The sequence below is a fragment of the Nomascus leucogenys genome, chromosome 6 (assembly GCF_006542625.1).
Source record: "Nomascus leucogenys isolate Asia chromosome 6, Asia_NLE_v1, whole genome shotgun sequence".
Taxonomy (NCBI): Eukaryota; Metazoa; Chordata; class Mammalia; order Primates; family Hylobatidae; genus Nomascus; species Nomascus leucogenys.
Window position 1 is genome coordinate 52,498,465 of NC_044386.1, and position 17,822 is coordinate 52,516,286.

Genomic DNA, 17,822 nt, shown 5'->3' on the forward strand with positions numbered 1-17,822 from the left:
ACATGGAAAGCATAGTTTTCTTTCCTCCCTCATTACATCTTTCTTTCCTATAGGAAAATGGGTGTGTCCAAGAAGATAACTTAGTAACATAGGGTAGTTTTCTTGGCTTTAAAAGTTAATATGTCTCTATCACTTCTTCCTCCTTTTCTGATCTCGTTCTCTCTCATATAGCTTGGCTATAAAAATCTCTGTGAGAAGACACTGTTCTCAACATACCTCCTGCTTGCACACACTCCTCTAGTGCTAAATCTTTTCCCCCAACCTGAGCCCTTGGACTGACAGTACCCGCAAAGAGGTGATGACACAGCTTTTGAATACGCAAATAATTATTAATGATTATGGAAGGAAAATCCCTCCATGGTATTATCATTTAGTAAGAGGGAGAAACATAATCCCTAAGATGTGCGTAGAGAAAGAGGGATGCCTAGAGAACAGTGCCTAAAACATAGCAGTTGCTTAGGGTTTGTGGAGTAAGTCAAAAAAGACACAGGTGAAAGAGCAGTGTAATGAGAGCTTACAGCCAAGTGTTTGCAGGGTGTGCGAATGTGCGTGTACAGGCGGGGTTGCAGAGAAAGGAAAGATTGGAAGTAGGGGTCCCACAGCTGAAAAGATAGACCAGAGACCGTTTGTGGGGGGCTTTGAATACTGGCCAGGAAGTCACTGGAGCCATCAAATATTTTGAGCTTTAAAAATATTATTATGTTTTGCTATTCTGAAATTACTAAATGATCATTTTTCTGGCAGTTGTGTCTTTAAAAGTGGTATTGGAGGCTGGGCACGGTGGCTCACGCCTGTAATCCCAGCACTTTGGGAGGCCGAGGCGGGCGGATCACGAGGTCAGGAGATCGAGACCAGGGTGAAACCCCGTCTCTACTAAAAATACAAAAAATTAGCCGGGTGTGGTGGCGGGCGCCTGTAGTCCCAGCTACTCGGAGAGGCTGAGGCAGGAGAATGGCGTGAACCCGGGAGGCGGAGCTTGCAGTGAGCCGAGGTCACGCCACTGCACTCCAGCCTGGGCGACAGAGCGAGACTCTGTCTCAAAACAAACAAACAAACAAACAAACAAACAAAAAAAGAAAGTGGAATTGGTATTGGAAAGCAGAAAAGCCACCTGGAATTATAGAGTTCAATTTAGAGGACATCTCATTAGTCCTGGGCAGCAGTGTAATGTTCTAAAAGGCTGGAGGAGGAAGGAACAGTTTGGATCAAATTTGTGAACTAATAGTACTTGATGACTATTTAGATATTTAGATTGATGGAGAAATAGGAATCAGATATTCCTGAGGATTTAATGAGATATCATATGCAATGCAAATGTTTCAATACCTGGCTTATAGCACCTAGGCAATAAATGGTAGCTATTATTACTATTCTGTGTGATGTTGAGTGGTGTTGCCACTAAAGAAACAGAAATTCTCATAAACAGAAAAAACAAACAAATAATCCAGTAAAAAAATAGGCAAAGAAAAATGGCTACCATTTGTTGCATGCTTACTATCTGCCAGGCATTTTCAGTACTCCGTCTGCATTATCTCATTTCATCCTCACAGCAGCCCTAGGGAGTATGTAAACATATCATTCCTTTTTTTTAATAGAAGAAAACACTGGAGGTGAGAAAAATCAGGCGGTTTTCCTAAGATTACCCAGCCAATAAGTGGATGGACAGATTCTACGTCCTGAGCACACAAAAGAACATGGCAAGGCACCAAGAAACATTTGAAAAATAAAAAAGTTTAGCCTCACTAGCAATCAAAGACACACAAATTATAATTAGACATCATATTTCATCTCCAAATTTCAAACATTGAAAAAAGATAAAATGTGGTTTAGAGTAGTAGTTACTCTTGAACACTGCTGATAAAGAGTTTAGATACAAACATTTTAAAGAGCAATTTGATCATTTGCATCAAACATCTTAAAAATGTAAATGCCTTTGAACCAGTAGTTTTATTTCTGAGGAAATAATTAGGATATATACAAAGATTAAGCAGTATAGATCATTTTTGTATATTATTTATATCATAAGACAAAATTAGTATTCATAAGTAGCAAATTAAATAAACTCATAGAATGTACTATGGTGCAGCAATTAAAGCTAGTAGTAGAAAAATAAGTAATTATATGGGAAAAATATTCACAATGCTGTTAATGCAAAAACCATTATGAAGATTGTGTATAGTATAATCCCAGGTGACTTTTCTGGGTAGATACACATTATAAAAAGATAGGAAAGACATATGGCAAAATGTTCCTAGTGGTTATTGAGATAACCACTGGATAGTGAAATTTCCTGTAATTTTTATTCTTCTTGGTGCCTTTTTGTTTTCTAAAACTCTTATAGTGAATATTTATTACATTTATAAAAAGAAAAATATCCAAAACCCTTGAATAAATGTTTTAAAATAATGAAATCAGAAAGATGATGTTATAAAATTAACTAGCAAGTTTGGTTCATCCAGGAGAAAATGGCAGACAAGAGAAGCCCAGAGAGTAGGTCTGGGGCTGGGGGTGGGGCTGGGGTTGGGGCTGGCAGGGAGGGGCGGGAGGCAGGCCAGGCCTGCAGGTGCAGAAAAAAAACTGCAACTTCTTAGCAGAACCCAGAAAGAAGAGGGCTAAGGATGTCAGGGAGTGGGAGAAGCCACAGGAGACAGTGACTTGCCTAAGGAGTAGTCAGGGGATGGGAGGAAATCAAGAAATGAGTATTACCTAACAGAGGGGAAGAGCAAGTTTCTTCTGAAGGAGACATCTCAGATGGTCACACACTGAAAAGGAATTAAGGGGCATGAGGGTGGGAAGATGCTATTCTGCTCAGCAATTAACAGGCCACTGGTCACTCTGGAAAGCTCAATTTCTGCATACCTATAAAGGCAGGAGCCAGATTGCAGGGATGAGGAGGAGAGTATGGTTGACAGGAAGTGGAGATGAGCAGAGGAGACTGGGCTTCCTGCTGACAATCCCAAAGCTTCCCACTTTTCCTTTTGCTTGATTCGCTTTTAGCATTAGTGCATTTAAATCAGGGCGTTTCCACTTTTCCCTTCACTAGGACCCTTTAGTGAACTCTTCATTTTATCAAAGGCCTTTTCTGTAGAAAAGGTAAGTTCCAGTAAGAATGTTTTGAATTCAGTTAATGATTAATACACCCTGCTTCTGTAATTGCTGTAAATAAGGAAATCCACATTGTCTTACTCCAAATGTGTGGCAGTCCAGGAATGTTTTAATATTTTCTCTGAATCTAGTCTGTGAAGAGGACTGGACTGCCTGGACTACCTGGTTATAGGAAGGCCATGCTTCTGGGTCTCTGAAGAAAGTTTAAAAAAAAAAAACCCCAAAACCAGTAAAACCAACTTAAATTAATCCACTTATTTTTATTTATGTTTATAGTTATAAAGTATGCGTACGACTGTCTTGGTGGTATTAGTTAGCTATGAACTGAATACTGGCTTGCCTCTTTGAGGTTGTTTCTTCCTAAAGTATGGAGGACTCCCTGCTTTGATCCCATAGCACCATCTGGTGGTTGACCTGAAAAGCTGAACATTTGAGTTTCTAGTTTTCTAAGTATAAAAGGAAAAGACAGAAACAAAACAAAAAAACTGTTTATTAAAAACAAATATAAAACTAGTAAAGAAGAGTCTGTTATCCTTTAATAATAGTTGTAATCCTCTTGTTTATGACTACCTAATTCAATAACCAAATAAAAAAGACAGACGAACATGTATCTCAGGGTCTTTTGAATCTTAGTGTAGTACTTGATACCCAGGGCTGGAAGTGTGAGCCCATCCTGCTACAGGTGGGATGAAAAAAATCCAGACTTTCATCTGATTCCAGACATGGAAAGCCAAGCTCAGGCCTTGGTAACAAAGTTACCATATCCCTGAAAAGGCACCCTCTTTTTTTGTGACTTGGCTCTTTTTATGTATAGTTACTTGTCTTTCTTCTTTCCCTTTAGCTGAAAATTGGGCAATTCTTGGCCAAGCTTTTGGAATTGGTTCTAATCCTGGGAAATGGGCATATTTATATGTGATTCAAGGCCCACCTCTATCCTGTCCCATGACCAACCTAAAAAAGACCATTTCCACAGAGCAACATAACATGTCTATGAGAGGCAACAATGGAAACGTGAAAGTACATGTGCTCCCTGAAGGTGTTGAGACTGGGCAGAACATCTGCATGGGGTCAGTCTGTTTGTCTGCTGTTGCATCTTGCCTGGAGACAGACACCACTGTTTGTTCTTTTATTTTTGTCCAGTCTTCTCAAGCTGGGTGTGTTGGGGCATGCCTGTGGTCCCAGCTACTTGGGAGGCTGAAGCAAGAGGATCACTTTAGCCCAGGAGTTCAAGTCCAGTCTGAGAAACATAGTGAGACACCTGTCTCTATAATAAATAAAGTAATATGGTAGTAAAAGGCTAATCCAAAGAAAAGCAGAAAATTATGTTGATAGCATCAGCCTATGAAGAGGACCCAAACCTCAAAGCATCAGAATCAGAAAAGTTGAGATAAGTAAAACATTCTAGAGGTACGCCAAAGGCATTAGAGGCTGGTTGATGTGTCTGACTGATTCATTCATTTCTGTGTACCCACATGCCTCCCTGTTCCTCAGAGACTTTGAGCTTCTGTGACATAGGAAGAATAGGATTTCTATAAAACAAAAAGGGACTTCAAAGACGACTCAGGGCATTGTCTTGGTAGACGAGGACCTTGCCATAAAGTGACTTGTTCAAGGTCACATAAATAGTGGCATAATTGGAACTTGAACTCAGATCTGAATCTTTTCACAGAGTTCTTTTAAACATCCTATTCTCTCATCTCCCTCACTGGAAGTACAATTTAGCTTTTCTTATTTATTTATTTAGGCTTAAGTATCCTGCTTCTCTCATTATCTTCCTCATCTTTATCTCTCAACATCTCATCAATCCTAAGAAAAAATAAAATCGCAAAAATTGTTGTTTCCATTTTGATATGACTTTCTGTTTTGACTTCATTTTTATTTTTATTATTATTATTTTTATTTTTGAGATGGAGTTTCACTCTTGTCGCCCGGACTGGAGTGCAATGGCGCCATCTTGGCCCACTGCAACCTCCACCTCCCAGGTTCAAGTGATTTTCCTGTCTCAGCCTCCCAAGTAGCTGGGATTACAGGCACCTGCCACCATGCCTAGCCAATTTTTTTGTATTTTTAGTAGAGACGGGGTTTCACCATGTTGGCCATGAACTCCTGACCTCAAGTGATCCACCTGCCTCAGCCTCCCAAAGTACTGGGATTACAGGCATGAACCACCGCACCTGGCCTTGACTTCATTTTTAATTGGACTGGGACTTTATGAGATTAAAAACAAAAGGATTACCCTTTCTTTTTTTAAAAAAAGTATTTATTTGGTTAGGTTGCTAGCATATTAGTGTTAGGAGATATTTTATCATTTAAGCCATATTTGATATTATGTAAGCTCTCTCTCTCTTTCTTCCTTTCTTTCTTTTTTAGAGACAGGGTCTTGCTATGTTGCCTAGGCTGGGGTGCAGTGGCTATTCACAGGTGTGATCACAGTACACTACAGTCTGCAACCCCTGGGCTCAAGTGAACCTCCCTCGTCCCTCCTTTAAGCTTCCCAAGTATCTGGGACTAGTGAATTACCTTTTCTTACAATGTAACACAGCTTCTCTTGGCTCAACTGGAGGATACATCTCCAAGGGTAGTTTTTAGGTCTCAGGATATGAAGCCTGACTAGCAAGGAGGAGACTATTTCCACAAATGACCAAAGAAATAATTTATATCACCTAGTAGCTATAAGAACATGTCCCATTGCAGGGACTCACTGCAATTCTCACTTCAAAAAACTCAAAGACAATTTCATACGGTAGAACTATTCATATGATTCAGAGAAATCAGTATTTATTCATTCAACAAATATGTTTAGAGTATTTTCTATCTGTTGGTCACTATGTAAAGCTACTGTGGAGAAAAATATAGGAACAATATAAAATGGTGGTCTAAAGATAGACCAAATATTTTCCTTTGGTAGGAAAGATATAGATTTATAGATATTCTTAACTGGGTTTCAAAACTGGAATTAGCTCCTAAGTCTATTTCAAGATCCAATTTGTACTTTAAAGGGGCAACTTTATAAGAATGAAGATTTGACACCTTAGCATTGTTTGATTTAGTAATACCACCACACCACCATCACGCACACACACACACACACACACACACCCCTTTCAAACGTGTTCAGACAAAATTTTTAAATAAAAGTCAAATTAGTTTTGGAATGAGAATATCTGAGATTCCTTGAGATGATTATTAACATAAGGCGAAGAAACACTGTTATGGGTTCTGTTATAACTTACTGTTGTCAGCTCTACAAATTCTATTAGATGTGAATGAATTGCCTTTTACTTCAAATAAATATGAATTTTTTCCAGGACGATGGAAAGCATAGAATCATGCTTCCAAGTTAGCACAGTTAAACCAGTCCATAAAGACGGCTGTCTTTCCTCTCCTCAGATATCCCTTTTAGTAATGTGTTCCAGGTTTGTTTTCAAAATGCTGAGACCCAAGATACTTTCCCTGGTATTTAATCTGATTCTTCTTGCACTCCTTTAAGCCCATTGCCTCTCCCCTGCTTTCCTTTTCTCAGAAAATAGCTGACAATTTTTACAACACTCTTGTGTATATTAAACTGTTATTGGGCTTTTCCTCATCTCTCAATTCTTCTGGTTATCCCAATGTTCCTTTGTAAAAATTCGTCATGAGACTTATTGCCTCTGTCTTTAAGCCATCCTTAGGACTCTTTCTAGGTCATCGTTAGGAAACTTCAATGAATTATATCTTCATTTTGCAAGGCCATATTCTAACCAAGGCAGGAATGATGTTACATGTGGTAGGGAGATTAATTTGCAGTCCCTAACCACAAGCTCCTCTTTTCAGTGGCAGCAGCAGATTTGCTTACTCATTTGTGATAGTCGGATGCCTGCCCGCGCCCCAACTTGTTTATTTTTGTGTGAAAACTAGCGCCTTCCCAGTAACTGTGTCTCAGAAAAAGTATCTAATATAAACTCTCATATCTTCTGGTAATGACACCTTCACCCAATGCTGATTTTGATGCTTACTGAAGACAGTTTTTTAGTGGGATTTCAAAGATGGGGATTGCTGTACTTTTCAGTGCTTTGTAATAGCAATGACAGGGAAAAGGGGTGGCGGCCGGGGGGTATTCCAAAGTCCCTATCTTTACCAACAGCTCATTCCCCACTTTTGGAAGGGATTTGGAAATTCATATTTTTTCAATCTTCCATAGCATACCATGCAAAGATGACAAAGATGAAACCTCAAACTTTGTCCTTTGTGTAGATTAGTGCCCTAAGCATCATCTATATTGAATTCAAGAGCTAGCAGTTAAACATTCATCACATTATTGGTCAAATCAGTGTACTTTTATAAAAATGGGGCCCCCAAATCCCTGCCTTGAGCCCCCAGTTTGTAAGTGTTGGATATATTTTGATGTAAAATTTGAATGTTTCTTCTCTTCGACTCATGTGAAATGTGAAGTATTCTTTATACCATTTCATGGCTGCAGAGAGCTTGTGGTCCTGCTCCCTTTTATTCAATTATCAGTTCATGGTTTTGAAGTACTTTGATTTTATGTAATCTTCTCTTTCTAAAAATTTATTATAATATTTTTTGTATGTCCTCTTGCAGCCTGTCACATACTGGAATGCCACAATGGAATGGCCCAAGACGTCATAAGTACCATAGGGCAGGCTTTTGAACTCCGGTTTAAACAGTACTTGAAAAATCCTTCTTTGAATACTTCTTGTGAAAGGTCAGTCAAGAGTTTTATAATAATTTGGCAATATATATACGTGTGTGTTTATCTGTATATATTTATTTATTTGTGTGTGTATATATAACATTAATGTGGCATTTTAAAATGAACTAATAAAATTAGTAATTTTTTTCTTACAAATAGACACAGTCTCAGTACAAAATAATATTTTCCTTCCATTCATATTTATCCAGTTATATCCTCTTGCTTTGCAACAAGATTAAAAGAGATCCCTTCTCGCTAAAAGTAAGAATAGATTATCTCTATTATTGTAGCACTATAAAGAGCTTTGAATTAATTAATTGAAATCAAAATAATAAACATCAATAAACTTCTCAGATTTGTATCAACCCCAGATCCTTTGCATATCAGTTAAAAAAAAAAAAAACACCAGCAAGAACAAAGAGCAAAATAAGAATCAAATGTCTCTTGTAGGAATTCCTGTCAGTTGGTTTGCAATGTAAATAGATAGGCTTCAGCTCAACTGTGGTTGGAGTGGAACACGACAGGACCCAAGGTTTTGGTTGTTCTAAGGCACAGAAAGTCTGCAATGAAAGCTGAACCCTTTCAGGCCTGTCAGACTCCACCAAGTGTGGAATGCAGTGATGCCTCTGGCTCACACAATTCATGCCGGAGAAACAAAACTCTTGGGTACTTTAAAATGCATTTTCCTCTGGTATGTCACTTTGTGTATCAACAAATACTAGGTTTGGAGATCTCCTTTTATGGTGTAGTCTGGGGTAGCAAAGGAGAGGGTGTTACCAGGAGGCCTTGATGCTTAATTTTTCCCAGGATAGCACTTCTCTCTTAGTGCTATCATTTTATTGACATGTAATGAACCCAACAAAACTGTGTGAATTGTCAGCTGAATCAGTTCAATCCAAACAGACTTGATTTATTCTTTTTTTTTTTTTTTTTTTTTTAGTAGGAAACTTTCCCTGATTCCAATTTGGGAGAAAAGTCTGTTTGTTTGTTTGTCTTGCCCTCTTTCAGTTTTAAAAACAATTCCATGTTTATATAAATCTACCCACTTGCCACATATGGTTCTAATATTTCTTTATTAATCCCATATACTCCTCCAGATCTGTGCAGACAAGATAGCTGGCCATACCTCTCTTATTTTTTTTTTTCATCTTGGTTTAATAAACTTGGACAGGCCCTGTACCCAAAGAACAATATTTAAATTTTATCTGGGCAAAACATTTCCAAAATGGAACAATCAAAGTGTGCTGGAGATACTCAAGAATACTTTGTATTTTTATGATCTTATGACAAAAATGTCTTACATTTAGGGAGTTCATATATTGTTATTATCATTATTTTTATCACTGGAGGAGACACAAAAGCATCACCCTTGGCACTTTCTATTGGCTTACCCCATTTTGTCTACAGAAAGCTAAACAACTCAACCATCTGACTGCTTCTATCCAGATGTTTAACATCACTTAAGCACAGCTATAAACTGAAAACATAAATGCAAAGTTTTTCAGGATGATTTGCTTGGTTCTGATCCCCTTGCATCCCTTACAGTATTTGAATTTTCGCCCAGCCTCTTGAGGATTCTTTTTTTCCTTCACAGTGAGGAGGTGCATATTGATAGCCAGGCCGAGGAGAGAGAAGATCATGAATATTACAATGAAATTCCAGGGAAGCAGCCACCAGTAGGTGGTGTTTCAGATATGCGGATCAAAGTTCAAGCCACGGAACAAATGGCTTACTGTCCCATACGGTGTGAAAAGTTGTGCTATTTGGTATGTAATGTTTTATTGTTGTTGGAACCAGCAATGCAATTCTGCCCTTATCACTAGAGCATTTACTTTGAGGATTTCCAAATGCTAGTTTAGAGAAAGTCCTGTCTTCCTCAAATACAGAGCCAGAGAGTGAATAACTGTCAGAGGCTGCACTAGATCATTTTTACTCCTAATCCCTCAATTGTAGCCTCAGCAGATGATCTCATATCTCACTTCACTGGGAAGACTGAGGCGATCCAACATGTTATCCTCAGCTTCACCCCTCCACAGCTCTAAGTCTGCCCATGCTCTCCTTGCTTCTCTTCCTTAGCAACTATCTCCAAAGCTAATCTTTTCCCTGTGCTTCTCATCCAATCCTCTCCTGCCAACTCTGTGTCCTAGTTCTGTCCAGTAACCTCTGTCTCAATCTTCACTCTTTCTCTATTGGTTCCTTCTGCTTGCAAAAAACTTGGACTCCCTCAACCCAACCTAATAATGTTCCACCTCCTTGTCATCTTCCTTTCACCCACAAACTTCTAGAAAGCATTGTCCCTGTCTTTGTGTTAACATGTGCACTATACTGGAAGATCTGAACTCTGCTTGACAATCTGATGGAAGTTACTTTTGCAATGGTCACCAGTGGTTTAATTGCTAAATCTATTTCCTTCTTCAGTATTCTGTATCTGTTTATAATGTTTGACCACTCTTCTTTTTTGTTGTTGTTATTTTTATAATTTCAACTTTTATTTTTGTTTTAGTTTTTTTCTTTCCACCTTTTATTTTAGGCTCAAGGGGTACATGTGCAGGTTTGTTAACAAGGGTAAATTGTTTATCATGGGGGTTTGGCATACAGATAATTTTGTCACCCAGGTAATCAGCATAATACCTGGTAGCTAGTTTTTAAATCCTCACCCTCCTCCCACCCTTCACCCTCACATAGGCCCCAGTGTGTCTATTGTTCCCTTCTTTGCATACATGTGTACTAAATTCAATTTTTATTTTAGATTCAGGGAGTATGTGTGCAGGTTTGTTACATCAGTATATCGCATGATGCTGAGGTTTGAGATACAAATGATCCCATCACCCAGGTAGTGAGCATAGTAACAGATAGGTTTTCAGCCTTTGCCCCCCTCTTTCCCTCCTCCTTTTAGTGGTCCCCAGTGTCAATTGTTGCCATCTTTATGTCCATGAGTACCCAATATTTAGCTCCTACTTATAAGTGAGAACATGTGGTATTTGGTTTTCTGTTCCTGTGTCAATTCACTTAGGATAATGGCCTCCAGCAGCATCCATGTTGTTGCAAAGGACATGATTTTATTCTTTTTTGTGGCTGCGTAGTATTCCATGGTGTATATGTACCACATTTTCTTTATCCAATCCACCATTGATGGGCACCTAGATTGATTCCATGTCTTTGCTATTGTGAATGGTGCTGCAATGAACATACAAATGCACGTGTCTTTTTGATAGAACAATTTATTTTCCTTTGGGTGTATACCCAGTAGTTGGGATTGCTGGGTCAAATGGCAGTGCTGTTTTAAGTTCTTTGAGAACTCTCCAAACTGCTTTTCACAGTGACTGGACTAGTTTACATTCCTACCAACAGTGTATGAGCATTCCCCTTTCTCTGCAGCCTTGCCAGCATCTGTATTTTTGCCTTTTTAATGATAGTCATTCTGACTGGTGTGTGATGGTATCTCATTGTGGTTTTGATTTGCACTTCTCTGATGATTAGTGATGTTGAGCATCTTTTCATATGTTTGTTGGCTGCTTGTATGTGTTCTCTTGAGAAATGTCTGTTCATGAAATTTGCCCACTTTTTAATGGGGTTGTTTTTTGCTTGTTGAATTAAGTTTCTTATAGATTCTACATATTAGACCTTTTTGGATGCATAGTGTTTGTGAATATTTTCTCCCATTCTGTAGATTGTCTGTTTACTCTGTTGATAGTTTCTTTTGCTGTGCTTGGAAGCTCTTTATTTAGGTCCCACTTGTCCATTTTTATTTTTGTTACAATTGCTTTTGAGGATGTAGTCACAAATTCTTTCTGAAGGCGGATGTCCAGAATAGATTTCCTAGGTTTTCTTCTAGGATTCTTACCATTTGAGGTCTTACGTTTATATATTTAACGTAATCCATCTTGTCTATGGTGAAAAGTAAGGGCCCAGTTTCATTCTTTTGCATATGGCTAGCCAGCTATCCCAGCACCACTTATTGAATAGGGAGTATTTTCCCTATTGCTTATTTTTGTTGACTTTGTCAGAGATCAAATGGCTGCAGGTGTGCAGCTTTATTTCTAGGTTCTCTATTCTGTTCCATTAGTCTATGTTTGTGGTTTTGTGCCAGTACCATGCTGTTTTGGTTACTGTAGCCTTATAGTGTAGCTTGAAGTCAGATAATGTGATGCCTCTGGCTTTGTTCTTTTTGCTTAGGATTGCTTTGGCTATTTGGGCTCATTTTTTGGTTCCATATGAACCAACTGTTTTAGGATAGTTTTTTCTAATTCTGGGGAAAATGATGTTGGTGTTTTATTGGAATAGCACTGGATCTGTAGATTGCTTTGGCTAGTATGGCCATTTTTATGATATTGATTCTTCCAATCCATAAGCATGGAATGCTTTTTCATTTGTGTCATCTGTGATTTCTTTCAGCAGTGTTTTCTTGTTCTCCTTGTAGAGACTTTTAACCTCCTTAGTTAGATGTATTCCTAGGTATTTTATTTTATTATATTTTGGTGGCTATTGTAAGTGAAATTGTGTTCTTGATTTGGCTCTCAGTTTGAATGTTACTGGTGTATAGAAATGCTACTGATTTTTGTACATTGCTTTTGTGTCCTGAAACTTTATTGAAGTTTATCAGTTCCAGGAGCCTTTTGGCAGAGTCTAGTGTTTTCTAGGTATAGAATTATTATAGTCAGTGAAGAAAAATACTTATTCTTTTCCTATTTGTATGTTTTTTATCTCTTTCTCTTGCCTGATGGCTCTAAGACTTCCAGCTCTTAATTTTCTTATTTTTTATTTTTATTTATTTATTTATTTATTTTTCGAGACAGAGTCTCACTCTGTCACCCAGGCTGGAGTGCAGTGGCGTGATCTCAGCTCACTGCAACCTCCGCCTCCCAGGTTCAAGCGATTCTCCTGCCTCAGGCTCCCAAGTAGCTGGGATTACAGGTGCATGCCACCATGCCCAGCTAATTTTTGTATTTTTAGTAGAGACAGGGTTTCGCCATGTTGGCCAGGCTGCTCTCAAACTCCTGACCTCAGGTGATCCGCCCGCCTTGGCCTCCCAAATTGCTGAGATTACCAGGGTGAGCCATCACGCCTGGCCCTACCTCTTATTTTTTGAGACCTCTTCTGTAAGCTTCCAAAACATTTCCACCTTATCATTCTCTTTCTGCATCTCTAGTTGCTGCTTTCTTTTCATTTTTTCACATTTTCCAACATTTTATTATGAGTATTTTAAAACATATAGACTATTTGAAAGAATTATACAATGAACACTCATATACCATCTCAATTCTACAATTAACATTTTGTTATATTTGCTTTATTACATATGTAGCTGATTATCATCCATTGATCCATCTTATTTTTGATATGTTTCAAAGTAAGTCTTACCTTTTCTTTTTATGTTATCATTCATTTCATCTCCTCCAATAAAAACACAAGCCCTGCCCTACCACCACATTAGCATTCTCCTAGGCTCTACCCTTGGCCTTTATCTTGCTTCTGGCAGGCCACCTGTGTACACATTTCCTCTACTTTCTCTGTCTCTGGCTCTTATGTATCTCTCTAGCTGCAATGCCACATTGCACTACATTGCTTATCTATATCAAGGTTGAACTCAGCATTTTCTCCCTGACTCCAAACTTGATTCCTCTACTGTTTGCTCATGTTTATTGATGGCACTGACAATCTTTCATTAATCTACAGTCTTCTGTTTTTTTCACACGTTGGGCCCCATATCAGTTCAGTCTTCAAGACCTAGGATTCTACCATGAAAATATGTTTTGAGTCTATCCAAACTTTCCTGCTTCTACTGCCTCTTTCTAAGTCCTGGTCCTCACTTGCCTAGATGATTCTGAAAGACCGTTTCCTGACTCCAATCTCATTCCCTCAAACCCTCCTCAACAGTGCTGCCAAACTAATCTTTCTAAAGACACTGCCCATCTCAAAGGCATCAAGTGGATCCCTCCCCCCAGTATATTGCTGACGAGAGTTGTATGTACAGGGATGATCGAAGCTCTTTGGATGAGATTTTCAAGGGTGAGATGTGAGCCTGGCATAAACCTGAGTAGAGTAGAGATCCAATCTACCAATTCAAAGTTAAACAGAGGTTGGCTACATGGCCAATGTTTATAGCAATGTCCTGAAAATCACTTTCTGGCTGGGACTTGGATTGCGTTCTGGCATGCGACTTTTCAAGCAGAAGCAGTAACCCTCAGGACACAGGACACTGGTAGCCTTTAGAACCCCCCAGCCCAATCAGAACCAACTCTGCAGCTCCAAGGCAATGAACTATGAAGAGTGTACTCTGTTCACCCCAAATATCAGTTTTCTTTTCTTACCTGTCAAACATTTCCTGTGTCAGAAAGTGAAGTCTGCTATATTCTTCTGGGAGTATTATTAATTTTTTCTTTTAAGTTTATGAATGTGTACTATGTTTGTAAATGTTTCATAATTTGTTGTTTATGCAGCCTGGAAACTCCAAGTGCAGCAGTGTATATGAGAACTGTTTAGAACAAAGCAGGGCAATAGGTAGGTACAATGCCCTTCTCCATCTGCCACCCTCCTTATTCCTTGTAAGTCCTATGGACATATGTGGCCCTTGCTCTTAAATACTTCATTGAAAAGTCAGGTATCCACCACTAAACACATAATCCTTTGGCTGTAGGCTTCTCAGAGAGGCCCAGAATGTTGCATATGTGTCATTAGGAAGGCTCATGGTTCTCCCTTGCTCTTGTGTGATCTGCCATGCTGATGGTTTTGCTTTATGGAGTCTTTTACTGCCTTGACATCATGAAAGCTCTCTCTCTGGAAAGGTGCTTTCTCTGCTCGAAACCCAAGGGAGTTCCACTTCAAAGAAGATCAGGAGTAAGCTAATGTGAAAATTGATGCCTGTCAGGTCCATTAGGATTAAGATAAAATCTTTATTCTGGCTTGGCAAAGGGAACGAAAGGATGTCTGAAATGTGAGAATCTCAATTAGGAGCTTGTCCACCCCATACTTGCCAGAGTATTAAATGTTTTATTACTGCATGTGATCATTGATGTTGGACAAAACTTCTCCACAAACTTGACTATCAGATTGGAAATATATTTTAATTAAAACATGTTATATTGTGAGTTAGTCATTTTAATTCCTGTTAGTTGTTGAGCACATTTATTTCTTCAGGAAGGAAAGTTTTGCAGTTTTAGAGGGGGAGATGACTGAACTGTATAAATAATGCAGTGGAGAATACAGATGGATAACCATATTTAAGGACTCAAATTAGCAGGAACTTGCCATCTACAAGGTAGTCACTTCCCAGGATAGTTTTTTATTTCTTATGGAATTACACAAATGTAATATATTAATTGTATTATTTTTTATATAGTGAAGGATACATGAAGATTTATTCTTTCTGGTATAGGTATGAGTACCACCTTCCTCTATCTTGTAAACAGAGTAGTGAACTAAGGCAACATTTTAGTTTAGTTTAGTTTATTTATTTATTTATACTTATTTATTTTTTTTTTCGGGACAGAGTCTCACTCTGTGGCTCAGGCTGGAGTGCAATGGCACAACCTCGGCTCGCTGCAACGTCAGCCTTCTGGGTTCAAGCGATTCTCCTGCCTCAGTCTCCTGAGTAGCTGAGATTACAGGCATCCGCCACCATGCCCAGCTGATGTTTGTATTTTTAGTAGAAACGGGGTTTCGCCATGTTGGTGAGGCTGGCTTCAAACTCCTGACCTCAAGTGATCCGCCTTCCTTGGCCTACCAAAGTGCTGGGATCACAGGCGTGAGCCACCATGCCGGGCCTAAGGCAGTATTTTAAGTTCTGTAAAAACATGCCTTCTTATGATAGAAATTAAAATTCCATGCCATTCTTTAAAGTTATTTAAAATTCCAAACCAATCTTTAATAATATTACTAAACAAATTAAATTAATGGCAAGTATGAATCTCTTAAAAGTTTTGCTCTCTGGCAGCCATATTTCCTTCCTCTCTCCTTTCCGTCATCCTGGAGGTTCTTAACCTAAGGATTTAATAGTCAGGAATGTACCACGCATGCCTTGTGGTACTGCAACCATGTTCTCCCCTGTACTGAAGCTCACTTAGAAATACCTCCATGTCCTATTTTATCTCATTCGTATATTCTTCATTTATTCAACACTTTATTTAATGACTACTTACTGAAGACTTCCCATGGGTCAGGCACTGTGCTAGGTGCTACAGCTAGAGGCACAACTGGCACTCTTGTAGTTTGCAGTTTAGCCAGGAAGACACACCTTAAACAAATGCCTACAAATATGAAGAGTGCTTCAAAGCCCAAGATGTTATAGGAACAAATAATGGGGAAACCTAACTTAATTTGGGGGGCTGTAGAGGCTCTCCCTAAGGAAGTGACAATCCAACCAAGGCCTGAAGGATGAGTGGGAATTATCCAGGCACAGAGAGGGAGGTAGGAAGGAAGTAGGAAAGGGACATAGGGAGAGAGGGAGAGAGAGCAGGGGAAAGAAGAGAGAGAAAATAAATGGGCACCAGAACTAAGCATGCCAGGACCAGTTCCCAGATCACTGCGACAGAGAGAGCTCAGGAGTAAAGAGAGAAAGATGAGTGTGGAACCTACAACAGCATCCTAAGTATCTTCAAAATGTTCAGTCCTGCCCAAATACCTCCCTTCCCAGCTTGTTTCCCTCCTCTCCATTAAATAGTCAGCATAGCCACATCCCTCCTGTCCTTAATAACCCAGCTTCTGAAGGGAACTCACTGAATAAAGGTCTGGAAATGGACATTTCTAGAATTATGTTGAATGGGCTAAATCACAATACTACCACTAGAAAAAGGGGACATTGTTTCCCTTCTTTTTCCCCCAAGAGTTCTCAACTTGATTAATTAAAAAAAATTCTTAAAACACTCATCTCCAAAAACATAAATTTATGAAGGAATTAATGGATGTGAAAGTATTTTAATGTTTATTCAAGATTTTTCTTTTTGTTGGTGTAGTCTTGCCATATAATTCAATTTATTGTTTCAGATTATCTTAGTTTTATTTCTTCTTTAAGCCAACAAACAATATAATCCCTTATTCTTATTTACATATATATTTCCCTAAGCCACTATAAGAATATTCAAACACATTAACAGACTTTAATAAAAGTTCATTTGGAGCCTGGGATATATTTTTATATAATTAATCCTAGCCATGATGGTTAACTCTTAGACAAGTATACTGTATTCTACTATTCTGGTTTGCCTATATTGAAGCTTAAATGTATATTTTGTAATGACAGATAAAACAATAGAAAGTTCTATTGGATACTCCCTTTCTTAATGGTGGCTCTAAGGTAATGATTGTAACTGGGAACTTCAGAATCTTGAGGGGGTGAGATGGTGTTTGCAGTTAAGAAAAGTCCTCCACCTAGATACTTTGCTCCCCTGTAAATCACTGAATTACAACATTGTTTCCATAAAAAAGCCATTTCTGAGTTCCAGTGAGGAACTAGAATGCTCAGAGGCTATCTCTCCAAACCTTAGCTACTAAAACCATGGTGGGATGGAAGGACTCAACCCATGTCCCAGTGGCCATGACAAGTAAGGTCCCTTCTACTGTGGCAGGAGAGAGTTTCCTACTAGTGTCCTTTCATCCCTAGGCACCTATAAATCAGGTAATCCTATCTTGAGACCTGTCTTTGATTACTTGGTCATATGTTTTTTTTGTTTGTTTTTCGTTGTTATTTTTTTTTAGACGGAGTTTTGCTCTTGTTGCTCGGGCTGGAGTGCAATGGCACCATCTCGGCTCACTGTAATCTCTGCCTCCTGGGTTCAAGCGATTCTCCTGCCTCAGCCTCCCGAGTAGCTGGGATTACAGGCATGCGCCACCATGCCCGGCTAATTTTGTATTTTTAGTAGAGACGGGGTTTCTCTATGTTGGTCAGGTTGGTCTCGAACTCCCAACCTCAGGTGATCTGCCCGCCTTGGCCTCCCAAAGTGCTGGGATTACAGGCGTGACCCACCGCGCCTGGCCAACTTGGGCATATGTTTTGAAAGTAATCCAAAATTCTTGACCAATGAACAAT

General features: G+C 38.9%; 1 protein-coding gene across 1 annotated transcript in view; it reads left to right on the forward strand.

The window, feature by feature from the left end:
* Window positions 1-17,822, forward strand: part of SHC4 (SHC adaptor protein 4) — a 139,513-nt gene that overhangs the window by 97,491 nt on the left and 24,200 nt on the right. Inside the window, exons 7-9 of the mRNA XM_030814122.1 lie at window positions 7,687-7,810; window positions 9,393-9,564; window positions 14,239-14,299. Of these exons, the coding sequence (XP_030669982.1) occupies window positions 7,687-7,810; window positions 9,393-9,564; window positions 14,239-14,299 (357 nt within the window). The remainder of the gene's footprint in view (window positions 1-7,686; window positions 7,811-9,392; window positions 9,565-14,238; window positions 14,300-17,822) is intronic.